Below are 27,497 nucleotides of genomic sequence, written 5' to 3'. Positions count from 1 at the left end.
TTCCACACTAAGAAAGTAATCTGACTCAAAGCATTAACTCCTTTTCTTCAAGATACTGCCAGGTGTGTGGAATTTTTCCAGCACTTTGTTTTGATTTCAGATTTCCAGCATCTGCAGTCATAGAGATGTACAGCACGGAAACAGACCCTTTGGTCCAACCCGTCCATGCCAACCAGTTATCCCAACCGAATCTAGACCCACCTGCCAGCACCTGGCCCATTTCCCTCCAAACCCTCCTTATTCATATACCCATCCAGATACTTTTTAAATGTTGAAATTGTACAAGCCTCCACCACCACCTCTGGCAGCTCATTCTATACATGTACCACCCTCTGAGAGAAAAAGTTGCTTCTTAGGTCTCTCTTATATCTTTCCCCCCTCACCCTAAACCTATGTCCTTGGGTTCTGGACTCCCCGACCCCAGGGAAAAGACTCTGTCTATTTATCCTACCCAAGCCCCTCATGATTTTGTAAACCTCAATAAGGTCACCCCTCAGCCTCCGGTGCTCCAGGGAAAACAGCCCCAGCCTATTCAACCTCTCCCTATAACTCAAATAGACAATAGACAATAGACAATCCTCCAACCCTGGCAACATCTTTAAATCTTTTCTGAACCCTTTCAAGTTTCACTACATCTTCCTAATAGGAAGGAAACCAGAACTGCACGCAATATTCCAACAGTGGCCTAACCAATGTCCTGTACAGCCACAACATGACCTCCCAACTCCTGTACTCAATACTCTGACCAATAAAGGAAAGCATACCAAACGCCTCCTTCACTATTCTGTCTACCTGCGATTCCACTTTCAAGGAGCTGTGAACCTACATTCCAAGGTCTCTTTGTTGTACTCATGTCTTTTTCAGAACTGAGTTTCCTGCCAATCCTTGTATCATCAGGAAAATTAGAAACCATATCTTTGGTCTCTACATCCAAGTCATCTATATACATTATAAATAATTGAGGTCCCATCACTGATGCCTATGGCACACCACTCATTGCATCCTTCCAACCTAAACGTTTCTCATTTATGTCCATTCTTTGCTTATTGGCCAACCAATCCTCCATCTCGGGTAAAAGGATGTCCATTCTTGTAAAAGGAGCTTTTGTTTTGCTTCCTAACATTTGACGGGCACCTTGTAAATAGCTGTACGAGTACAGTGGAGTACATCCACTGACTCCTCTACTTCCCTTTCACAAAATCACTTTCATCCTGCTTGTGTGTAATAAGATTTTCAAATTGCCTTGCCATATGACATCCTTAATAGATTCAAACATTTTTCCTCTGATAGATATTTGGTTACCTGGCCTGTAACTTCCTGTTTTATGTCTTACTGCAATTTTAAAAAGTGGAGTTACATTAGCCATTTTTCAGTCTGATGGGAAATTTCCAGTATCTAGTGAATTCTGGAAAATTAGAAGTTACATCTCCACTCTCTGCAGTCACTTCACCCTCGGATGAATTCTATCAGGACCAGGGAACCTGTCAAATTTTGTAGGAGTTTTCTCAATACTCATTCCCCCAATGATTGTACTGTAATTCAGTTGCTCAATCCCATTCACATTCTGATTCAGAATTATTTTGGGGATACTATATTGAAGACAGACAAAAATCATATACCATTTCCATTTTTCCACTATTAATACCCCAGTCCCCTTCCCTGTCCAGAGAGCCAATATTCCCCTTCCTTCCTCTTACTTTTCAAATGCTTGAAGAAACTTTTTAGTTTGTTTTTATATTTCTAACTTGCTTGATATTACATTGTAATTTCTCTCTCCTTATTTCTTTTTGTTGTTCTTTTAACGTTCTTCATATCTTCAGGCACTTCTGGCCTGCTACGCATCTTTTCATTTCAATTTAATAATATCTTCTTCAGCTTCTTTAGTTGGCACTGATGGTACACACTTCCCTTAGAGTCTTTCTTTCTCACTAGGGAACTCCACTGCAGAGTCCTTCTAATGTGAAAAACAACCAGTATCTTGCTTTCATCCTCCAGAGTCATTTCTGGATCTGTACTGTTCCACACATAGGAGGTAGCAGCATATCGGTATGCTTTTCGTGGAAAGGGCCTAGGGACATTTCAGTATTGACTCCGTACCCCAAAAGGTTTCATGGCATTGTGTAAATCCTAACGAAGAAAAGCTTCTGTTCTACCTACTGCTCATCTTCAGCTGATCAGTCAATGATGTTCAAGCACCATTTGGAAGAAGTACTGAAGGTGGCATGGACACACAACAGAGAGACGTTGGGGTGCTTGTTCACAGATCCCTGAAAGCACAGGACAATTAATATGGTGGTTAAAAAGGCATACGGAACACCGGCCTTAATCAGTTGCAGCTTAGAACATAGAGCAAAGAGGTTATATTGGAGATGTACAAAACTTTGGTTAGGCCACAGTTGGAGTTCTGTGTGCACTTCTGGTTGTCACACAACTAAAACAACATGATTGCACTTGAAGGAACATAGAAGAGACTCACCAGGTCCTGCTTGGGTTAGAACATTTTAGCTGTGAAGCGAGGATGTTTAGAGAAGCTTGAGGGTGGACTTGGCCAGAGTAGATAAGAAGCAACTGGTCAATAGCAAGGAAGAATATTTCTTTTCAGGAGAAGAACAAGGTGTTTAAAGGTGATATGAGAGCAGCACAGTGGCTCAGTGGTTAGTACTGCTGCCTCACAACACCAGGGACCCGGGTTCCATTCCAGTCTTGGTGACTGTCTGTGAAGAGTTTGCACATTCTCACCGTGTCTACGTGGGTTTCCTCCGAGTGCTCCGGTTTCCTCCCACAAACCAAAGATGTGCAGGTCAGGTGAATTGGTTAAAATTTCCCATAGTGTTCAGGGATGTGTAGGTTAGGTGCATTAGTCAGAGGTAAATGTAGAGTAGGATTTACACAATGCCATGAAACCTTTTGGGGTACGGAGTCAACACTGAAATGTCCCTAGGCCCTTTCCACGAAAAGCATACCGATATGCTGCTACCTCCTATGTGTGGAACAGTACAGATCCAGAAATGACTCTGGAGGATGAAAGCAAGATCTGGTCTGAGTGGGTTACTCTTCCAAGGGTCGGTGTGGACTTGTTGGGCTGAATGATCTGATTTCACACTGTAGGAAGTCTTTTTTTTAAAAAAAAACACCCAGAGGCTGGTGGGAGTTTGGAATGCGCTGTCCGGGAAGGACCTTTTGCAAAGTACATGGATGAGTACTTGAAATGTCATAACATTCAAGGCTATGGGCTGTGTATTGGAGTGTGGTATTAGTGTAGGTATGTCACTGAGGACTCAGCGGGGTGAAAGACCTCTTCTGACTGCAAAATCCTATGACACACAGGATTAAAGATGTCAGTGTCCACAAGCAAGAGTGTCTTAGGAGCTCTAGTACTGATTGAGCTGGCTACATCCCAAAAAACATAATTGCTAACCTGAACCTGAGTCAGGTGGTGATACAACCAACACAAGGGAAAAGTGCTGTTAACCTCACCTGCACCTACCTAACTTTGGGCACCTTTCATAGTTTTTTCTGCAACCTTGCTAATTGGGGTAGATTCAGAACAAATCTTTCATCTGAAAACTGGGCATCTGAGAGATGTGGTGGACCATCAGCAGCAGTAGAATTGTATTTCACAATTTTTAACCTCTTTTTGTCTGGTATGTCGTTCAGTTTATTGATATCGGCAAGCTGGGGATTCAACCCTGATTTACTGAGGAGTGTGGGAGAGTATACTTGGTGCATGCACATCTTAAAAGGGATTGTCAATGGACATAAGATGAACTTCTAAATACTAACCTATAAAGGCAGCTTGCTGTAAATAGCTAAGCGATCCTTCAGCCAACACAATGGTTTGTGTGAGTACTAAACAGAAAACCGCTTGATGCAGCGATACTGCATACAACAATCCAGATCCAGGCTCTCTCGTAAAATCATGAAAGATTATGAATGAATAACAGGATGCAGATACTCAGTTATACAGCACAGAAACAGACCCTTCAGTCCAACCTGTCCATGTCAACCAGATATCTTAAACTGGTCTCGTCCAATTTGCCAGCATTTGGCTCATATCCCTCCTTAACCCTTCTTGCTCATTTGCCCATCCAGATGTCTTTTAAATGATGCAATTATACCACCTCCACCACTTCCTTTGGCAGCATGTTCCATACATGTAGCTGCACAGACAAATTATCCCAAAGTCCTTTTTTTAAAATTTTTCCTCCCTCACCTTAAACCTATGCCCTGTAGTTTTGAACTCTCCTATCGTGGGGAAAAAAAGACCTTGGCTGTTCACTCTATCTGTGTCCCTCATGATTTTATAAACTTTCATAAGCTTCAGCCTCCAATGCTCCAGGGGAAAGAAAGCCCCAACCACTGCAGCATCTCTCTATAGCTTAAACCCTCCAACCCTGAGAACATCGTTGTCCATCTTTTCTGAACCCTTTGAAGTTTTAACAACATCTTTCCTATAGCAGGGAGGCCAGAACTGCACACAGTATTCTAAAAGTGGCCCAACCAATGTCCTGTACAGCTGCAACATGACCTCCCGACTCCTAAACTCAGTGCGCTGACCAATGATGGCAAGCATGCCAAATGCTGTATTGACCACCCTGTCTACCTGTAACTCCACTTCCAAGAAACTATGCATCTGCACTCCTAGGTCTCTTTGTTCAGCAACACTCCCCAGGGCCCTACCATGAACTGTACAAGTCCGAGGAGAAAGTGAGGACTGCAGATGCTGGAGATCAGAGTCCAGAGATTGGTGCTGGAAAAGCACCACAGATCAGGCAGCATCTGAGGAGCAGGAGAACCAACATTTGAGGCATCAGCCCTTCATCAGGAATGAGGCTTGTGAGTGGGGGGGCTGAGAGATAAATGGGAGGGGTGGCGAAGGTTGCTGGAAATGCAAAAGGTAGATGAATGTGGGGGAGAAGGTGATGGGTCGGAGAGGAGGGTGGAGAAAATTTTGGGAAGGATGATGGACAGGTCAAGAGGGCGGTGCCAAGTTGGTCCCAAATCTCCAACTCGCTACTGCCCTCTTGACCCTCTGTCCTTCAGTTGACCCTATCAAAAAATTACCACAAGCTAGTTTTAATTTAGCTACTTACTCAGAAATCTCAGACAATCAAATCCTGAAACAACGGTTTAAACTTTATTGTATGTAGCAACCAAAGTAAGACCCCTTAAGTAAGCAAGTTAAGCCTTGCAACTCAACTTGGCTATTACCCGATTAGTGGTGGAATCTAGCCAGGATTTTAACCTGTCTGTCTTTGGAAATGTCCAAGGTTCTATCCTTGTGCAGTGTACTTCAAAATTCTGCTCTTGAGTTGTTCTGGTGTTAGATTCTTATCAATTTTCTCTCAAGTTTGTGGTTGACTTTATTGATGATTGAATGGATTCTTTCATCCCCAACATTGATTACATTTCTGGAGACCTCAAGTCTATAGCTTGCCTTCTTAGCTGAAGTAGCTCCTCTATTCTTTCCTATACTCTGAGTTAGCTGTCTGTTTAGAAAACAGCTTTTCCTGCAGTTACCTCCTTTTTAGTTCAGGACGGCTGATGTAATTGCCTATTTGTCAGGTAGGTTGACAGCAGTGTTATTTCCCCTCTCCCAGGAAACAGCTTCTTTGTTGCTTCAGCTCCTTCCCAGGGATGGTTAATGAACATGTTGGTTTTAATTGCTTTACGACTGTTTTACCTTGTCATCTTAAGAAGCAGGTTATTGCTGATTCATTCCATATGTAATGAGTTATCTTTGATTCTTTTAATCCATTAAGTGTTTAAAGTTTAAGTTTACACTGTGTCACAACCTACCCTATCCCTTGTTACCCTCTTGCTCTTAATATAAATAGAAAGTGCCTTGGGATTTTCCTTAATACTATTTGGCAAGGACATTTCTTAGCCCTTTCTAGCCCTTCTGATTTATTTTAAGTTCATTTATGCTACCTTTTTATTCCTCAAGTGACTTGCTTGATTTCTGAAAGTTACCATTTTTTTCCAGATCGTGCAGAATGCCGTTGTAAGTAACCCCCTGCCCAATGTAGCATTTTCAGCCGAAGATCAATTTTATCTTTTCCATAACTATCTTTATACCTTTGAAATAATGATCACTGCTCCCAAAATGCGCCCCCTCCCCGCAAAAAAAACGAACTTCGATCACCTGGCCAGGCTCATTCCATGGATCAAGGTCTAATATAGCCCCTTCCCTAGTTGGACTATAATATACATATTGTTTCAAGAATCCCACCTGGATGCACCTTTCAAATTCTAACCCATCTAAGTCTATGACACTAAGGGAATTCCAGTAAATATTAGGGAAATTAAAATTACCCACTACCACCACTCTGTTTTAGCCTTTTTCCATGATCTGCTTACATTTAAAGTAGAATAAAATCCTACGTATGGAAACAGGCCATTTGGCCCAACAAATCCACACCAAACTTCCTAAGAGCTTCCCACCCAGACCCTTATCCCTGCATTTCCTATCGCTAACACACCTAACCTACGCATTCTTGAACACTATGGGTAATGTAGCATGGCTGATCCACCTAACCTGCACATCTTTGGACTGAAAAGAAACTGGAGCACCTGGTGCAAACCCACAAAGTCATGGGAAGAACATGCAAACTTCATAGAAACAGTTCCTGACGCTGTGCAATAGCAATGCTAATCACTGAGCCACTATGCTACCCTTTTAAAGAAGATAGGCTGTCAATTTTTCCATTTTGCTTTGGTGTTTAAACAGTGTGAGATAATAATTGTATTTCCATGGCATCTCCCTTTTTCGTTGACATTTCATCTGCCTGTCTAATTGTATAAGCCTGTGATCTGGTCACAATACAATCAGGAAATAATCTAGAATGTTCCTCCTTCACAAACCTATCTGGAAGACAAATTGTATCATCAGCCTGTATCAATGGTTGACTTTCCTTGTGTTGCTCAGTATATTTATTAATTTATTTCCTTGAGTGTAAGAGTATAGAACTACCTCCTCTTATAAAATAAAATACTGATAACCTTTATTGATTTGTTTCTTTGTATCAATCATCACGCAAGAATGTTCTTGGTTATCCTGGGTCATCTCTTTGAAGGAACATTGTTAATCTGTATTGCTGCTCCAATTTAAATTCCCATTTCCGTTCCTAATGTACACTTTTCTAAGGATTCTTTAGTTATTTCTACTTCAGTAATTGATCTCCCCAATAGCTTATCTCCATTGTCAATTTAGTTTTCTTATTGTCACTTTTAGATTCCAGCCTTTCTCCTTTTGTTATTTTGGCCTCCTTCTGTTGTTCCCTGAAAGTAATACCTTCTGCTTTTCTACTCCAGCTTCTGTATGGGCACATGTAACTGTCTGAGTGAGAGATCATACCAGTACAGTTGCTTCATGGGTGTTTAGGACTTATCTAAATGAGTTTTGAAGTTTGTCAGAATACTATTTAGGGCGGCACGGTGGCACAGTGGTTAGCACTGCTGCCTCACAGCGCCAGAGACCTGGGTTCAATTCCCGACTCAGGCGACTGACTGTGTGGAGTTTGCACGTTCTCCCCGTGTCTGCGTGGGTTTCCTCCGGGTGCTCCGGTTTCCTCCCAGAGTCCAAAGATGTGCAGGGTCAGGTGAATTGGCCACGCTAAATTGCCCGTAGTGTTAGGTAAGGGGTAAATGTAGGGGTATGGTTGGGTTGCGCTTCGGCGGGGCGGTGTGGACTTGTTGGGCTGAAGGGCCTGTTTCCACACTGTAAGTAATCTAATATAAAACTATTTCTTGTGATCCAAGTCACTAATCACATGCCATTTATTTTCCTTTGGAAATTCTACAAGTCCTAACTTTTACTTATTAAGCTTCAAATACGTTCATATTGCTCTTTTAACAGCTTCATAGTCTGCCGATTGGTACTCTAACAAATAGTGTTGGTTCACTCAGTTAGTTGGACAACCAGTTTGCAATGCAGAATGATGTCATCGGTGCAGGTTCAATTCCCACATCAGCCGAGCTTACTATTAGGGCTCAACCTTGTCCCTCAAGTTAAACTTACCACCAGTTGTCTCCCTCTAATGGGAGAGCAGCCTAGTCTGGTAATACCATAGCAACTTTACCTTTTCCTATTTTGATAAACTGATCCATTTTATGCCTGATGAAGGGCTTTTGCCCGAAACGTCGATTTCGCTACTCGTTGGATGCTGCCTGAACTGCTGTGCTCTTCCAGCACCACTAATCCAGTATTTAGTTTTCAGCATCTGCAGTCATTGTTTTTACCTTGATCCATAACTGTACCTATTAAGATGTTAACATTGAAGTCTAAATTTCTTTTGGTTACTTCAACTTTCCATCAAATTAAATGTATTTCAAAAAATCTTCCAATACTGTTCTTCTTAAATGTTGGCACTAGGTGTGGATTTCTAGTTAAATCAAATTCCGTATTGGAACCATAACCATCCTCTAAACTACTACCTTCCTTCTCTTCCTTTTTAGGCTTTTGTTTGACAAAATTATGTTTGATATATCTCTTTGCAATTCAAAGATTTCAAATTCATTTTCTTTTTTCTCTACATTCCAACTGTAGGTTCCAGTTGTTTCCCTCTTTGTTTCTTCTCATGTACCATTGCTTTTTGCATTTTTTTTCTAGTTTTATTATTAGTTCAAGTGTTTTTTTTATTTCAAAGTAAAACTTAGCTGATTCTAACAGCAACACACCTATTTCATATTTTTCTGTTCTTAAGTTCTAAATGTTTAATTACTTCAGTCTCATCCATTTTTATTTCTACATTCAATTCACCCACTAACTCTCTGCAGCCTCAGTCAAAAATTTCAAATAATCCATTGTTTAATTTTCTACTCCTAGGACATACAAATAAGGAGCACAGCTCCTTGAGACTGTCCCACCATTCAGTAAGATCATGGCTGAACTGTTTGTTACCAGAAATCTACATTTATTTCCATCCCTAACAATTTTCAACTTGTGAAACTAAAATTGATTTACCTACTTCTGCCTTTAAAACGTTCAAGGACTCTGTTGCCAATGCCTTTTCAGTGTTGCACGAGCCTCAAAGAGAAAATATTTTGCTGCATCTCTGTTTAATGTTACATCTGAAAGCTGGCACTTCTGACTTTTGTTATAAACAAATATGATAGCTAATTTGGGGAACAAAGAAAAGCAAGTGATAGTGGTGGGACATTTTCGTGGTAGAGACCATAACTCTTAAGATTTAAAATAGCTAAGGAAAAGGACAACATTGGGCTGGAAATAAAGGCTCTGAATTGGGTGATGGCTGACTAATAAGACAAGATCTAGCCAAAGTGTGATAAGACAGGATCTGGTTAAAGTTGACTGGGTGCATCGAGGAAAATCTACATTAGAGTAGTGGGAGTCCTTTAAAAAGGAAATAATAAAAGTGCAGGTCAACATCTTTTTATTAAGACAAAAGGTGGGGAAAACAAGACCAGAGAACCCTTGATGTTAAGGTTAGTATATGATTGGATAAAGTGAAGGGGGTGTGAAGAAACTTCTGCTAGATATTAAAGGTTAAAAGCAGTAGAAGCGCTTGAATACAGAAAGCGCAGTTACTTTTATAAAAAGGGAAAGCAATGAGGAGGCATGAAATAAATGGGAATACAAATTACCTTATTCGTACATTTAAGAGCAAGAAGACAGCAAGAGAAAGAGTAGTGTCCATTAGAGACCATAATGACAATCTGTTGGTGGAGCCACAAGACATAGCTGAAGTTTTAAGTGAGTACCTTTACATCTGTATTCACTGTAGAGAAGCATATTGTAACTTTAGAAATCAAGGAGGAGGATCATGATACAGTTAAACCAATCACAATTGAGAGGGAAGAAATATTATCAGTTCAAACAGTCTTAAATTGGACAAATTCTCAGGCAATAATGAGATATATCCTGAGATGTATAGGAAGCTTAAGGGAGATTTGATAGATCTTTTAAAAATCATGAAATGGCTGGATGAAGTAGATAGGGCGAAGCTGTTCCTGCTCGCAAAAGGAGAAAAGAATGAGAGTACTTTGTTTACATGTTGCTTTAAACCTAAGAAGAGTAATGTGTAAAAAGGCTTATGGAATGTAAAATGTTCAATCAAGGCATTCAAAAAAGATTTGGATAGAAATGGTTTGCAAGGATATGGGGAAAAGGCAGGACGTTTGACACGATGTAATAAAACCTCTGCAGGCATGGCCACCTGCTTCGTAATGATTCTGTGAGAAGTCACAAGACACCAGGTTGTAGTTCAACAGATTTATTTGAAATCGCAAGCTTTCGAAGTGCTGTTCCTTCATCTGATTCTGTGATATATAAAAGGTTTTTAAACTACAGGAAGATTTGGACAGGCTAGTCCAGTTGGCAAAACATTGGCGGGTGGAGATTAATCAAGATAAGCATGAAGTCATGCATTTTGGGAGGATTTGCAATGTAAAGATGTACATGACTAATGGGGTAGTACCTTGTTGAGTATGTGCATAGATCCTTGAAAACAACAGGACAGATACATGGGTGTGTAAGGAAGTGTAGGAAATACTTGTCTTTGAGTTGAAGCATTGAATACAAAACAGAGGGATTAGGCTGGAGCAGTCATGGATGTTTGTTCGACCACAACTGGACTGTTGTGTGTAATTTGGGGTCACCACACTACAGGAAGAATGTGCTGCACTGGAGAAGGTGCAGAGGTAGATTCACAAGGATGTTGCCTGAGCTGGAGCATTTCAGCTTACATAAGGGTTGTTTTTCTTAAAGCAGAGAAGGTGATTGAGGTCTACAAAATAATGAGGAGCATAGATAGGATTGATAGGAATAACCTTCTCCCCTTGGTTGGAGGTCAGTTAACAGAGCATAGATTAAAGGGGCGCAAGTGAGTTATGAACACTTGAATCACCAAAGCATGCGAGTTCAGGTGTTGTGAAATGAATTTGAGAGATAGGTGCTTAATGAAAGGTTATACCCAAAACGTTGACTTCTCTACCACCACTTGATGCCTGGCTTGTTCCTCCTGTCTACTGATGACCAACATGGCCATGGTAGACCCCCCTTTCCTGATGAAGAGCTTACATTCGAAACTTTGATCTCCTGCTCCTCGGATGCTGCCTGACCGGCTGTGCTTTTCCAGCACCACACTTTTTGACTGAGGGTAAAATTCCAAACAAGTGAGCAAAGAAGTTGGACAGTTCAGGATACTAGAGGCTTTAGTACTGCTGTGGTTCAAATTGTTGGAATATGTTGGTCTTCAGAGTTATACTTTTTGCATTTGCTTTGTATACTACTGTTAGTAAAAGTAGACTGTACAGGGAAAACATTAGCTACCTTCACTTATTTCAAACGCTTCATGTTTGAAATTAAACCTCGACACATACAACTACCTCTTCGTATTGCCGTCTATTTTGTTCTGATGCAGCTATGGGTATTTATGTACTCTTACTGTTTCTTGAGGTCTTTGTTTTTGTTTCTTGTTCCTAAAAGAACTGAGGACTTTATTTCCCCAAAATACTGTAGGTTATGTAACCTGACATGTATTTGATAAAATTTTCAATGATTCATAAAGGAACATTTTTTTTGTAGAACTGCAAATTGGGTCTCATAACAAAATAAGTAGACTGACTAGACAAAATTATTTACATCTTAGGGTACAGAAAAGAGTTCTCCAGACAAACTTTGAGAATTTTACTCCATGTCCGGAGTTGTGGCTTCATATTTTAATTATTTTTAATGCAGCTATGATCCAGTTTCATCTACATCAGTAAAATGGACCCCTCCAGCAAGTGCCATTGCTGACCTTACAGGAAAATTTCAAGAAGAGAAGGCCAACTTACTAGACCAACTAGAAAAAAGGAATGAAGAACTTCAGAGCCTTAAAACATCACTGATAGCTGAACAACAGGTAGATTTTCTCATGTTGTCTACTGCATAAACACGTGGTTGTTTAAAAACTGTTGGTTTTAAATGTTCTTAATTCTACTGCATAAGGTCAATGCCAACTGGTATGTCTGGTTTTGTTCTTTTGTTGAGACTTTGCAGCAATTGGTACAACTGAGTGGCTTGCCAAACAAAAAAAATGTACTGTAGATGTTGGAAATCAGAAACAAAAGTAGAAATTACTGGAAAAACTCAGCAGGTCTGGCAGCCTCTTTGGAAAGAAAGCAAACTTAACATTTCAGGTCCGGTGATCTTTCAGAAGTGGCTTACTAGGCCTTTTCAGAGAGCAGTTAAGAGTCAACCATTTTGCGGTGGGTCCAGAGTCACATCAGGTTAGACCAAGACCAACTGGCACCAGGTGATGGCAGATTATCCTGAAGTCAGTAGGTGAGGTTTTTCTAACAATCGACAATGCTTTTGTGTTCATCTGTACATTTCTAATTCCAAATAATTTTTTTTTATTGAATTCAAATTCGACCATCCACTATGGCAGGTTCCTAGAACATTATTTGACATTAACTATTATATCTCTCGGCCAGCGCCTCTGATATAAGTGGTACGTATAAAAATATTCCTACTCCAGTGATAGACACCATTCTGGTTATCTCCTAACAATTGATTGCACAATTTCATGTAGTAAGAAATCTCACCAATGATGGGTCCTGGATTGTTTTAAGCTGGTCACAGCCTGAGTAGCTCTGTTTATTTGTACTTGCCCTTTACGAGTCTACTTTCTGAAGCACCTGACGTATTCTGTGGCCAATTTGCATAGCCCTCTGCATGGCCTCTTTGACCACCTTTTTAGGGTTCCTGTAAACTTACATTCATCTGTCAGACCACAAACAGGTAGCCAGATGTATTGCTGGACAGTTGGAAATCTCCACAATCAATGAATCGTTACTTACACGTAAAATCTCTGGTTCACAAATTAAGCCCCTGGAGATTATTTTTACCTCCAGCGTGATGAAACATCATTGAGTTGGGCCCACCTGTACAATGTTTACATGCCTTTTCTAATAGATAAATGCCAAACAACAGCAATTATGTTGATATTTTTCAAGTATCTGACAAGTACACAGTTTACAATGCATGTGATTTTGAACAACGCTCCAGTAATCACATAAGTCAGGCCCTACTTGTGGGTTACGTATCCCTTAGATTTGATTTGGTAAACCATTCCCTTTTTTATCTCCAGATGCAGTGTTTCAAATTAAGATCACATTGGATAGATTTTCTTGGGACATCTATATAACAAACTTTATAGCTCCCTTTACCAGACGCCCACCTGCTCGATTAACCACTGGGGGTTCGTGGCTGCCTCAGTGAATGTTGAAGATTTCATTTGGACAGGGAAATAAATAAATGTTGGGGAATGGTTCTGAATGTTGGACCTGACTTCATTTATCAGGCCTTGGGCAAGGTTATCACAAGCTCTTCATTTGGCTTGTGTCTCAGTAATTCTAATTAACCTTCAATCATTCGACAAGAGTTTTAAGAGATCTTCACCTTGTAGGTCAATGGCTATCAATGCATGCTCAGTCCCTGAGCCTGCACTGTAGTCCCTTTCTGACTTCTCTAGCAGCCCAGGAGGAATAGCAATTTAATTCAGATAGTTGTAGTGACTTAACTACTGAGTTTGCACCAAAAATCCCCAATACTTCCTGTCGAACTTGGACAGTTCTGTAAGTATAATAGCCAAAGATTCTCTGGAGTTGGCCTTAGCCTGTTGGCATTGGAATGGTCAGAGCAGGTGGATACCTCCTAACAAACCAGAAATCTTTCAGGCCACCCCTAAGGAAACTTTTCTCAAATCTTGTAGTAAAGTCTTAGCCTTTCCATTCCTGATTAAACTACCTGGGAAGGGAGCACTACCGTTTTTGAGAAATTGGGTAGGCTTTTGTTATCCAGAAGTACTCAGATTATAACATCTACCATCACATCCAAGTCTATCAATTCCATGTGTACGTAGTTCTTGACAGTATTTACCCTCCAGACTGGGTTCCCAACTAAAAGCTGGAACATGAGTTGTCAGGTATAGCTAAGGACTGCCCAACCATATCTACTTGCTGGGTTCTGGGATCCAATCCTATGTTTGAATTGTAAACTCCCTGAATACATCATTTGACCTCTGAGCCTTCTAATTTCATTGTGAACTCAGATTGAAAAATAAGTTAGTCTTGGAGTTTTATTTTTAATGGCTTTCCAGTTTTATGCTGGATGAAAATGAATGCAGGTACACAGTCCCTTGTCCGAAATGGTCAAAACCAGCTGGTTTTCGGAATTCGGAATTTTTTGAATTTCAGAATAAGTGATAGTTTGACAGTGAAATTTTTAAAAATCTTACTGAACATCAGACTCTCTGAACACTGCGGGCTCTGAGATAGAATTGAGGCCACCCAGTGCTGGGCCATTCCCCGCCCCAATGTTGCATCTGAGTGACATTCATCGAGTGGGTGTGGAGTTGAGTTAACTGTTTACACACCAAATAACCTTGTTAATGAGAAAAATACTTCACTAAAAACCTTTTGGATTTCTGCTTTTTGGATTTCTGGATTTTGATTAGATTACTTAGTGTGGAAACAGGCCCTTCGGCCCAACAAGTCCACACCGCCCCACCGAAGCGCAACCCACCCATACCCCTACATCTACCCCTTACCTAACACTACGGGCAATTTAGGATGGCCAATTCACCTGACCTGCACATCTTTGGACTGTGGGAGGAAACCGGAGCACCCGGAGGAAACCCACGCAGACACAGGGAGAATGTACAAACTCCACACAGACAGTCGCCTGAGGCGGGAATTGAACCCGGGTTTCTGGCGCTGTGAGGCAGCAGTGCCACCGTGCCGCCCACGGCAATATAATAGGACAGGAAAAGACAGATCAATTCTGTCAACAGTACAGGTAGATAACCCTTTATTTTGGATAAAGGGTTGTCTACCTGTACTGTTGACAGAATTGATCTGTCTTTTCCTGTCCTATTATATTGCCAACACTAATTCTTAAGATTCAAGATATTGTTCTGTCTGGTATATTGTGTCCTGTTTAAATCCCTAATGAGTCTCCTGATACATTTTGGAACTATGATCCTTTCTTCCTTTCTGCACACCCCATCATTGTCGTGATTCCTTCCACTCTTTCCACTCCTCTTTTGAACTAGCATGTAGTTCTATTGTATTCATCTCATTCTCTTTGCTTGCTAAAGAGATAGCTGAACTTTCATCTCTTTTATCTACTGCCTTTTTAGCTGCTATGTCTGCCTGATCATGAACTAACAGTTTGGCATTTTCAGTTTTTTTAGAGCTGTGGTTTTGATAACCACAGCCTCCTTGAGTTGCTGGATAGCCTAAATTTAGTGCCACATGCTGGATCGGCCACCCACTAAAGATGAATTGGCTGAAGACTGGTATCTGTCATGATCAGAACCACCTATCAGAGTCCTGCACAGTCATATACCACCCCAAAACACATTGGCTATTGGTGAGGACACTAGCTCATTTATTACTGGATAGTTTTAGTGCCTATATTAGAACTTGTAACTATACAACTTGCGTTGATTTGCTGCCAGGCAGCTGGTCGCTTGCTCTCGTCACTGCCCACCCATCCTCTGCTCTCCATTTATTATCTGTTGGGATCTATCCAAAAATAATGTTAACTCTGCTCCTTCAACATCTCCTCCATAACTCTCTTCAATTCCTCACCACCTGCTTGCCTTTCTTTCAGCGTTCATGAATCCTGCTGAATTATTTTGAACATCATTAATTATACTAAACCATTCATTATTGGGGAGCAATATGTTGTTCCATTGAGCTCTCCTGGCATCAGATACAGTCTTCAATCTTCCCAAATTGCATATCTGTACTTTTTTTTTTATTCTCTTGTGGGATCTGGGCATTATTGGCTGGCTAACATTTGTTCCCCATTACTTGAGTAGGTGTTTGTGAGCACCCTTCTTGAACTGTTACAGTCCATGTGTTATAGGGAGGGAATTCCAGGATTTTGACCCAGTGACAATGAAAAAACAATGATATATTTCCAAGTCAGGATGGTGAGTAGCTTAGTGGGAAACCTGCAGATGGTGGTGTTCACAGGTATCTGCTGTTTTTGTCCTTTTGAGATAGAAATGGTTGTGGGTGTGAAAGTGTTGTCTAAGGATCTTTGGTGAATTTCTGCAGACAACCTTGGTGGAGTGAATGCTTGTAGGTGGGGTGTCAAACTTCTTGTGTTGTCAGAGCTGCATTCATCTGGGCAAGTGGGGAATATTCCTGACCTGTGCCTTTTATAGATGGTGGACAGGCTTTGGGGAATCGCCTGGGTGAGTTACTCACTGCAATAATCCTAGCCTCTGACCAACTCTTGTAGCCACTGTATTTATATAGCAGGTCTGGTTGAGTTTCTGGCCAATGGTGAATCCTAGGGTATTGATTTGGGGGATTCAGTGATGGTAACGCCGTTGAATGTCAAGGGGTGATAGTTAGATTGGCTCTTATTGGGGATGGTCATTGCTTGGCATTTTGTGTGGAGAGAATGTTTCTGTCTACTTATCAGGCCAAGTCTGATATTGTTGAGATCTTGATGCATTTGAGCAAAGGCTGATTCAATATCTGAGGACGCAGGAATAGTGCTGAACATCCCTACTTCTGATCTTATGGTGGATGAAGTACACTTGAAGATTGTTAGGCCTAGGACATAACTCTGAGAAACTCCAGAGATGATCTGCAGCTGAGACTGGCCTCCAGCAACAATTTTCATATGGTTCAAATATAACTCCAGCCAGCAGAGAGTTTCTCCTGATTCCCATTGATTCCAGTTTTTTTGGGCGCCTTGATGTTGGATTCAGTTAAATGTCACCTTGAAATCAAGAGCTCTGTCTTCCCTCACATCTGTAACTCCGCTCTTTTGTCTGTGTTTAAGCGAAGTCTTTAATGAGGTCAACAGCCGAGTGACCCATGCAGAACCCAAGCTGGGCTTCAGAAAGCAGGTGCTTCTTTTGATAGCACTGTTGATGACTAACCCTAACTACAAGCTTGCATCACCTTACTGATGATCCATAGTCAACAGATGCAAAAGCAACTGGCTAGGTTGAATTTGTCCTGCGCTTTGTAAACCGGGTATACTTGAACAACTTTCTACATTTCCTGGTAGATGCTGCTGTTGTAGCTGAACTTAGTAGCTCAGTTACAGATGTGGCAAGATCCGGAGCACAAGTCTTCAGTATTATTGCCAGAACGTTGTCCGGACCAATAGTCTTTGCAGTATCTAGTGCCTCAAACAGTTTCTTGATATCATGTGGAGTGAATTGGCTGAACACTGGTATCTAGAATGATCGGAACTACTAAAGGAGGTGAACATGGATTATCTGCTCGGCGTTCCTGACTGAAGATTGCTGCTAATGATTCTGCCTAATCTTTTGCACTGATGTGATCTCTATTATTGATGTTGGGGATATTTGTAGATTCTCCTTCAATGAGTTGTTTAATTGCCCACCACCGTTCATGGATGGATGTAGCAGATCTGCAGAGCTTAAATCTGATCTGTTGGTTATGGGATTACGGAAGTCACTCTTTCACTTGCTGCTTTTGCTGCTTGTTATGTAGATAATCCTATTTGGCAGCTGCCTAGTGCTGCTCCTGTCATGCTCTCCTGTACACTCCATCAAACCATGGTGGATCTCCTGGCTCGATGTTGTTGGTTGAGTGAGGGATATGCCAGGCCATGAAGTTGAAAATTGTATTGGAGTATGATTCTGCTGCTGTTGATGGCCCAAAGTGCCTCATCAAAGTCTGTTCCATTTAGCAAGATGAGTGCCTCACAACACAATGGAGGATATTCTCAACATGAAAGTGGGACTTTGTGTCCATAAAGACTGTATGATGAGCACTCTATTGGACAGGTGCATCTTTGGCAAATAGAATTAAGGAGAATCCAAAGGGTTATTACAAATGCAGTGAGGACAAAAGCGTAACTAGGGAGATAATAGGGCCCCTCAAAGATCAGAAAGGTGGCCTTTGTGTGGAGCCGCAGAAAATGAGGGAGACACTAAACGAGTATTTTGCACCAGTATTTACTGTGGATAAAGACATGGAAGATATAGAATGTAGGGAAATAGATGGTGACCTCTTGAACAATGTCCATATTACAGAGGAGGAAGTGTTGGATGTCTTGAAACTCGTAAAGGTCGATTAAATCTCCAGGACTGGTCAGGTATGTGCTAGAACACTGTGGGAAGCTAGGGAAGTGATTGCTGGGCCTCTTACTGAGATATTTGTATTATCGATAGTCACAGGTGAGGTCCCGGAAGACTGGAGGTTGGCTAATGTGATGCAACTGTTTAAGAAGGGTGGTAAGGAAAAACCAGGGAATTATAGACCAGTGAGCCTGATGTCTGTGGTGGGTAAGTTGTTGGAAGGAATCCTGAGGGACAGGATGTACATGTATTTGGAAAGGCAAGGACTGATTCGGGATAGTCAACATGGCTTTGTGCATAGGAAATCATGTCTCACAAACTTGATTGAGTTTTTTGAAGAAGTAACAAAGAGGATTGATGAGGGCAAAGTGGTAGATGTGATCTGTATTGACTTCAATAAGGCGTTCAACAAGGTTCCCCATGGGAGACTGGTTAGCAAGGTGAGATCTCATGGAATACAGGGAGAACTAGCCATTTGGATACAGAACTGGCATAAAGGTAGAAGGCAGAGGATGGTGGTGGAGGGTTGTTTTTCAGACTGGAGGCCTGTGACCAGAGGAATGCCACAAGGATCGGTGCAGGGTCCTCTACATTTTGTCATTTATATAAATGATTTGGATTGGAGCATAAGAGATACAGTTAGTAAGTTTGCTGATTACACCAAAATTGGAGGTGGACAGCGAAGAGGGTTACCTCAGATTACAATAGGATCTTGATCAGATGGGCCAATGGGCTGAGAAGTGGAGGGATGGAGTTTAATTCAGATAAATGTGAGGTGCTGCATTTTGGGAAAGCAAATCTTAGCAGGACTTATAGACTTAATAGTAAGATCCTGGGGAGTGTTGCTGAACAAAGAGACCTTGGAGTGCAGGGTCATAGCTCCTTGAAAGTGGAGTTACAGGTAGATAGGACAGTGAAGAAGGCGTTTGGTTTGCTTTCCTTTTATTGGTCAGAGTATTGAGGACAGGAGTTGGGAGGTCATGTTGCAGCTGTAACGGACATTGGTTAGGCCAATGTTGAAGTATTGTGTTCAATTCTAGTCTCCTTCCTATCGGAAAGGGTTCAGAAAAGATTTACAAAGATGTTGCCAGGGTTGAAGGATTTGAGTTATGGGGAGAGGCTGAACAGGCTGGGGCAGTTTTACCTGGAGTGTTAGAGGCTGAGGGCTGATCTTATAAAGGTTTACAAAGTAATGAGGGGCATGGATAGGATAAATAGACAAAAAGTCTTTTTCCTGGGGTCGGGGAGTCCAGAGATAGAGGGCATAGGTTTAGGATGGGAGGGGAAAATTATAAAAGTGAGCTAAGGGGCAACCTTTTCACATAGAGGGTGGTATGTGGATGTAATGAGCTCAGAGGAAGTGGTGGAAGCTGGTACATTTGTAACATTTCATCGGCATTTGGATGGATATATGAATAGGAAGGGTTTGGAGGGATACGGGCCAGGAGCTGGCAGCTGGGACTACATTGGGTTGGGATATCTGGACAGGTTAGACCAAAGGGTCTGTTTCCATGCTGTACATCTCTGACTCCATGTGGAGCTGACAAATTGGTGAAGATGAATAGTCTTTGTAGCTCATTGTAGTCCACATTCTTGGTAAGCTTTTCCTGAGTCTGAGCTGCTGGAGGAAAAGGGGATGCGGGCAGAAGTTTGGGGGATGTCGGGTGGGGGTTGGGAACTAGTGTACCTTTTGGACTGTCCTCAAAAGAAACTTGTCTGTTTCTCTTCCTCCCTAATGGGTCGCTGTTGGCAGCACCCTGACTCCTTGAGAAAGAATACAGAGTAAAGTTGTCCTCCCTTTGTCATTGGTGCTGAGTACTCTGATGAGAGAGGACAGGTCTGAGGGCACCACTGAGCATTCTGCTGGACCATGGTTACCCATGGAGGCAACCAAGCACTCTTGTTTAACTTTGTAAAAATTTCTCAATTTTTGTCTCCAATTTCCACCCTGCTGTCACCTTCCTTCTTTCCCTTCCTGTACTTCTCTGTTCGTTTCAATTTCTGGGGATAGATTTGGTCACCAATATCCATGACAAACCTGCCCACTTTGACAGGTACCTGGCCTATGCATCCCCACATCCTGCTTCCTGTAAGGACGCCATCACATTCTCACAGTTTCACCATCTCTGTCACACCTCTGATGCTGCCTTCCGTCTCAGAAATGTCCACCTTTTTCCTCAACCAAGGGTTCCCTGCTACCATGGTTTACAGGGCCTGTAGCTGTGTCCAGCCTATCTCCTGCACTTCTCCCCTTACCACTTCTCTTCCCTTCCTAAACAATGGAAGGATCCCTTGGTCCTCACTTACCGTCCCACCAGTCTCCACATCTAAAGGATTGTAAGTTGCCATTTCCTTCACCTGCAACAGGATGCCACCACCAAAGGCATGTTCCTCTTCCCTCTAATGCCAGCATTCTGCAGGTGCTGATTCATCCAGGGTATCCTGGTCCAACCTCCCCACCTTTCCCATGGCACCTTCCATGTAATAGTACAAAGTGTAACACCTGCCCATTTATTTTCTGCCTCCTTCCTTTCCAAGGGCCCAGACACACCTTCCTAATGAAGCACCAGTTGTCTGCTCTTCAGACAGTGTGGAGTCTGCTGTATTCTCTGCTCACAGCATGGTTGTCTCTAAAACACAGACCCCTTCCCCTCAAACCCACCTCTTTAGCATAAAAAACACTTTTTCCTAGCTGCTATGAATTCTGATGAAGAGTCATCAAACTTGAACCATTAACTTTGTTTCCTCCCCCCCAACACTGGCAGGCCTTCCGAGTTTCTCCAGCAATTTCTGTTCTGTTTGCTTTTTACTTAGAATGGGTGAGGATCTTTACATTCACCAACTCCCTCCTGGTCTTGGTCCACTTGGCAAAGTTGTGTGCCAGCTTCTCCTGCGAAGAAGAGGATTGATAATGTGAATGGTGACTGGAACAATTTGAGAGCATGTTGAGCCACTCTAGTCAATGATCTGTCCCCAGAAAGAGAGTAGAAAGTGCAGAATGAATTCATAGTTTGAGAAAATAACATTGTGAGCCATTAAGTGCACATTATGCACCTGAAGTTGGCACAAAGAAAATTGAAGTAGTAGCCTTTGAAGTAGTAGTGGCCCTTCGAGCCTGCTTCCCATTCAACATGATCATGGCTGATCATCCAACTCTGTACCCTGTTCCAACATTTTTCCTCCAATTCTTTGTTCCCTTTAGCCCTAAGAGCTATAATTAACTCCTCAACCTTGAAAACATTCACTGTTTTGGCCTCTGTTGCTTTCTGCGACAGAGAATTCCACAGGGTTACCAGGCTTTGAGAAAAGGAAAAAGTGAGGACTGCAGATGCTGGAGATCAGAGCTGAAAATGTGTTGCTGGAAAAGCACAGCAGGTCAGGCAGCATCCAAGGAGCAGGAGAATCGACGTTTCGGGCATGGGCCCTTCTTCAGGAATGAGGAAAGTGTGTTCAGCAGGCTAAGATAAAAGGTAGGGAGGAGGGACTTGGGGGAGGGGCGTTGGAAATGCGATAGGTGGAAGGAGGTCAAGGTGAGGGTGATAGGCCGGAGAGGGGGTGGGGGCGGAGAGGTCAGGAAGAAGATTGCAGGTTAGGAAGGCGGTGCTGAGTTCGAGGGATTTGACAAGGTGGTGGAAGGGGAAGTGAGGAAACTGGAGAAATCGGAGTTCATCCCTTGTGGTTGGAGGGTTCCTCGACGGAAGATGAGGTGCTCTTCCTCCAACCATTGTGTTGCTATGGTCTGGCGATGGAGGAGTCCAAGGACCTGCATGTCCTTGGTGGAATGGGAGGGGGAGTTGAAGTGTTGAGCCACGGGGTGATTGCGTTGGTTGGTCCGGGTGTCCCATAAATGTTCTCTGAAACGTTCCGCAAGTAGGCGGCCTGTCTCCCCAATATGGAGGAGGCCACATCGGGTGCAGCGGATGCAATAGATGATGTGTGTGGAGGTGCAGGTGAATTTGTGGTGGATATGGAAGGATCCCTTGGGGCTTTGGAGGGAAGTAAGGGGGAGGTGTGGGTGCAAGTTTTGCATTTCTTGCAGTTGCAGGGGAAGGTGCCGGGAGTGGATGTTGGGTTTGTGGGGGGGTGTGGACCTGACGAGGGAGTCACTGAGAGAGTGGTGTTTTCAGAACGTTGATAGGGGAGGGGAGGGAAATATATCCCTGGTGGTGGGGTCCATTTGGAGGTGGCGGAAATGACGACGGATGATACGCTGTACATGGAGGTTGGTGGGGTGGTAGGTGAGGACCAGTGGAGTTCTGTCCTGGTGGCAATTGGAGGGGCGGGGCTCAAGGGCAGAGGAGTGGGAAGTGGAGGAGATGCGGTGGAGGGCATCGTCGATTATGTCTGGGGGGAAATTGCAGTCTTTGAAGAAGGAGGCCATCTGGGTTGTACGGTATCGGAACTGGTCCTCCTGGGAGCAGATGCGGCGGAGACGAAGGAATTGGGAATATGGGATGGTGTTTAAACAGGGGGCAGGGTGGGAGGAGGTGTAGTCTAGGTAGCTGTGGGAGTTGGTCGGTTTATAGTAAATGTCCGTGTTGATTTGGTCGCCCGAGATAGAAATGGAAAGGTCGAGGAAGGGGAGGGAGGGTGAATTTGAGGTCAGGGTGCAAGGTGTTGGTAAAGTGTTCAACTCCTCGTGGTAGCACGAGGCAGCGTCGATACAGTCAGTCATCGATGTAGCGGAGGAAAAGGTGGGTGGTGGTGCCAGTGCAGCTGCGGAAGATGGACTGTTCCACATATCCTACGAAGAGGCAGGCATGGTGCCATTGGCACCATCCACCGCATCTCCTCCACTTCCCACTCCTCTGCCCTTGAGCCCCGCCCCTCCAAACGCCACCAGGACAGAACCACACTGGTCCTCACCTACCACCCCACCAACCTCCATGTACAGCGTATCATCAGTCGTCATTTCCACCACCTCCAAACGGACCGCACCACCAGGGATATATTTCCCTCCCCTCCCCTATCAGCGTTCTGAAAACACCACTCTCTCCATGACTCCCTCGTCAGGTCCACACCCCGCACCAACCCAACCTCCGCTCCCGGCACCTTCCCTTGCAACCACAAGAAATGCAAAACTTGTGCCCACACCTCTTTTTTTCCTCCAAGGCCCCAAGGGATCCTTCCATATCCGCCACAAATTCACCTGCACCTCCACACACCATTTATTGCATCCGCTGCACCCGATGTGGCCTCCTCTATATTGGGGAGACAGGCCGCCTACTTGCGGAACGTTTCAGAGAACACCTCTGGGACACCTGGACCAACCAACGCAATCACCCCGTGGCTCAACACTTCAACTCCCCCTCCCATTCCACCAAGGACATGCAGGTCCTTGAACTTCTCCATCGCCAGACCATAGCAACACGACGGTTGGAGGAAGAGCACCTCATCTTCCGCCGAGGAACCCTCCAACCACAAGGGATGAACTCAGATTTCTTCAGTTTCCTCATTTCCTCTCCCACCACCTTGTCAAATCCCTCGAACTCAGCACCGCCTTCCTAACCTACAATCATCTTCCTGACCTCTCCGCCCCCACCCCCTCTCCGGCCTATCACCCTCACCTTGACCTCCTTCCACCTATCGCATTTCCAACGCCCCTCCCCCAAGTCCCTCCTCCCTACCTTTTATCTTAGCCTGCTGGACACACTTTCCTCATTCCTGAAGAAGGGCTCATGCCCGAAACGTCGATTCTCCTGCTCCTTGGATGCTGCCTGACCTGCTTTGCTTTTCCAGCAACACATTTTCTGCTTTGAGAAAAGGAAGTTCTCCTTAGTCCTAAATTGCCTACTTGGGGAGGGGCGTGGTGGGGAAGACATGGTGACACACTGTAACAAGTAAAGCTAAAATGAAGTGTTGAACTCAATATTGAGTTCAGAAGAGTATAAAGTATCTAGTCTGAAGTTGAGATGTTGTTCCTCCAGTTTGCACTGTGGTTCACTGGAGCACTGCAGCATGCCAAGGACAGACAAGTGGGAATGCGAGCAGGATGCTTTGTTAAAAATGGCCCGTCACTGCCACAGAACCGTCTTTCCTCACAATTGATTTCCTGATCACTAAAGCTCTCTCAGTCACCTGTAGTGCTACAAACTTGGCTTTTCATGCTTGCCCCTGAGAGGCAATCTTCCCCATCCCACGCAAAACATACTAGAATCTAAGGTGACTTGACTGTGGTTATTAATAATGACAATTGATTGTGATAGCCACCCATTCAAAATTCTCTTTATCTGAAAATGACATATCTTATACAGAGAAGCATGACATTGCTAAGTGGTATTGATTTAGCTCAGTGGTCAGCACTGTGGCAAATGTGTTTTTAATATGTTATGGACCTCATCAGACCCTTAAAAAAAAATTTCAGAAGGTAGCCCAGATGCTAACATGTCTAGTTGTTTTGAGCAGGTGTAGAACTCTTAGATTTTCTAAGAGTGATGCAGCTGGTCAAAGCACCTCTGTTTTAAACAAAACAATTTATTTACAGAGAACTAAATGAAACACAAATAAATAAAAGAGAACAGAATACAGAGTAACTTAACTATCTGACAACCCAATAGACCATCCTAACTTGATGCTGTTCCAAATTCCTACAACAATCCCCATAAACACCCCTTGGCAATAAAGGTAAAATCAAACACAGGATCTTCCAGGAGAGAGAGAGGTGGCAGATTCAGTATGGGACACCTTCCATGGCGCTGTTTCTTTTACCAGCTTAGACTGAACAGCAGCTCCAAATAGTCAGACTGCTAAAACAAAACAAAACCAAACCAAACCAAACCAGAGAAAAGCTAAGCTGGGAGAACTGGTCCTCCCCTTACATTGTTAAAAAGTGTGGTGCTGGAAAAGCACAGCCAATTAGGCAGCATCCGAGGAGCAGGAGTGTTGACATTTCAAGGTTATGCTGGAAGTTTCAATTCTCCTGCTCCTCTGATGCTGCCGGACCAGTTGTGCTTTTCCAGCACCACACATTTTGACTCTGATCTCCAGCACCTGCAGTCCTCACTTTCTCCCCTTTTCATTGTACTAGTGTTTCTTTTAAAACTTGAAAGCCTTTTGTTTGAGGCAGTATCTGTTAGCTATAATCAAATTGGTCCTAAAACCCATCCAAACCAGCCATGTTGGCAAGTCTGCCTCGTGCAACACTTTTCGAACAAAAACCAAGGACAACTCAACCTTGTTAAAGGAGTAGCATCGTCACAAATATACGGTCAAAGACACAGTTAAGTTAACACACAGTCCTGAAAAAGGGTAAGATAGATTACTTTCTATATGATAATTACCTGGAAACAGTGGAGTTTCAAAGAGGCCTCATGGCCCAGCTATACACATCATTTAAATGTTATCAACAAATACAAGAAAATCAATAAAAGCTTATTGGAATGCAACTTTGTATCTAGACAATTAGATTACAAGGGGGTAGAAGTCAAGTGTCAGCCAAAACCTATCATCCAAGATGGTGGTTCTGGCAGGGGAGGCAACGTTCGGGCTCCTGGGCCAATCTACACCAGGCAGCTGTTCCTCCCTTCTTACCTTCCCCTTTTTTGTTTTACTTGCCTTTACTTTTTCTTTATCTCCTTCCTGTTGGGAATGGCAGAGGGGTGTGGCAGGAGCGGGACTCTAGGCAAGGTAGCGGGATTCCTGGTTCTGGTGGGCCCGGAGGGGGTCTTTTTTGATGAGGTGATGGCTGAAACAGTGGTGGTGTGGGATGTGTAGACTCCAGGCATCTCTGCAGCAGTGAAGCAATTGACTCCTTGTGCTAGTCCCAGAGGGAGGGATACTCATGGTTATCGGTGCAACAGTGACAGCAGCTCCTGGTTATGGTTGGCCCAGAGCTGGGGTCTCCAGGTCCAGCACGAGACCCGGCATTGGTGACCTGTTGACAGGGTGGACCCAGCAACGAAGGGATGGCACCTGAAGAGTGGCAACTCCATTGGTGATCTGGCATTGGTGGTGGCACGGGTCTCTCTGATCGGTTGACTTAGGGTTCAGGACTCATGGTAGAGGCGGTGGAGCAAAGATCTTTCAGCTTTTATTTTCTAGAAGTATTTGAGTGGTGCCAGATTGTGGCAACAGTTGAAGCTTTTCACTATTTTACCATGTTGTTCGTTGTAGAGTACAGGTGACAATAAACTTCATTCCTTCATTAAACATTTCCTGCAGACCACAGTTGTGGGCACCTGACAATAATGCACATATGTTGACCTTGGGATAGTGCAGTGTAAATTTACTGGAGTAATTCTTGTAGTCCAATGGTTAAAGTGCAGGATAGTGGTTGCTTTCCCTGGAATTTTGAAATTTCAGAATGATTTGACTATTTTTCTTTGCGATATTAAGGTTAGCAGATAGTTGATTGGAAACACTTGACACAATACGTAAACAGTCCAACCAGGGAAGGGGTTATCCTGGACCTGGTTTTAGGAAAAGTTTCAGTGGGGGAGCATTTCAGGAGTAGTGACATAATGCTATGGATAGGGATAAGGGTAACAGCAGTCCTTGGGTGAAGTTGTTAAATTGGGGGAAGGCGAACTACAATAATATTGGGCAGAAACGGAAAAGTTTTGATTGAAGGTGGCTGTTTGAGGGTAAATCCACATTAGACATGTCAGAGTATTTCAAATAGCAGTGGATAACTGTTCAGAAGCAGCACATTCCTGCAAGAATGAAGGATAGGTATGGCTAGTTCACGTGAACCTTGGATGACCAGGTATGTTATGACCTTTGTCGAAAAGAAAAAAGAAGCATTTGTAAGGTCGAGGATAATGGGAAGTGACAAAAGCCCTGGAAGTATATAAAGTAGGAAAATATTTACGAGATGTTGCCTGAAGTGGGGGATTTTAGCAATGAAAGAAGGGTTGGATAGGCTGGGTTTGTTTTCACTGGGATGCAGAAGATTGAGGGGTGACGTGATAGAATTGTATAAGATTATGAAAAGCATGATGGAGTGGAATGTATGAGGCTTTTTCTGAGAATGGAGGGGTCAATTGCTGGGGCGTAGTTTCAAGGTGCGGGGGGAGGGTGGAATTTAAAAAAATGTACGAAGCACGTTTTTCACACAGTGGTGAGTGCCTGGAGTGCGCTACCAGAGTTGTTGGTGGAAGCAGACACGATTTAAACATTCAAGAAACACCTGGACACATACATGAATAGGAAGGGAATAGCGGGATAGAAATCGTATAAGTGAAGACCATTTTAATACGGAAGGACAAAATGTGTTGGTGCAGGCTTGGAGGGTTGAAGGTCCTCATCCTGTGCTATATTCTTTGGAAATATTCATTTTCTGCTGATGGAAGAGTTTAGGTTTAACGAGTATTACCTTTAGATCTTGCAGGAGTAAGACTAGAAAATACTTCAAGCAAGAGTTCACACAGGTTTAGACCTCTCTTCTATGAACAACCATTGATGCTAGAT

General features: G+C 43.1%; 1 protein-coding gene across 7 annotated transcripts in view; it reads left to right on the top strand.

Moving 5' to 3' along the window:
* rb1cc1 (RB1-inducible coiled-coil 1) overlaps positions 1-27,497 on the top strand; it is a 209,139-nt gene that overhangs the window by 88,051 nt on the left and 93,591 nt on the right. For all 7 annotated transcript variants that reach the window (XM_072570524.1, XM_072570523.1, XM_072570522.1 and 4 more), the window contains one exon: positions 11,702-11,867. In XM_072570524.1, the coding sequence (XP_072426625.1) occupies positions 11,702-11,867 (166 nt within the window). The remainder of the gene's footprint in view (positions 1-11,701; positions 11,868-27,497) is intronic.

Source organism: Chiloscyllium punctatum, chromosome 5 (assembly GCF_047496795.1).
Source record: "Chiloscyllium punctatum isolate Juve2018m chromosome 5, sChiPun1.3, whole genome shotgun sequence".
In the NCBI taxonomy this organism is placed as follows: Eukaryota; Metazoa; Chordata; class Chondrichthyes; order Orectolobiformes; family Hemiscylliidae; genus Chiloscyllium; species Chiloscyllium punctatum.
The sequence above is the reverse complement of the archived record's forward strand: the minus strand, read 5'-3'. Positions and strand labels throughout refer to the sequence as shown.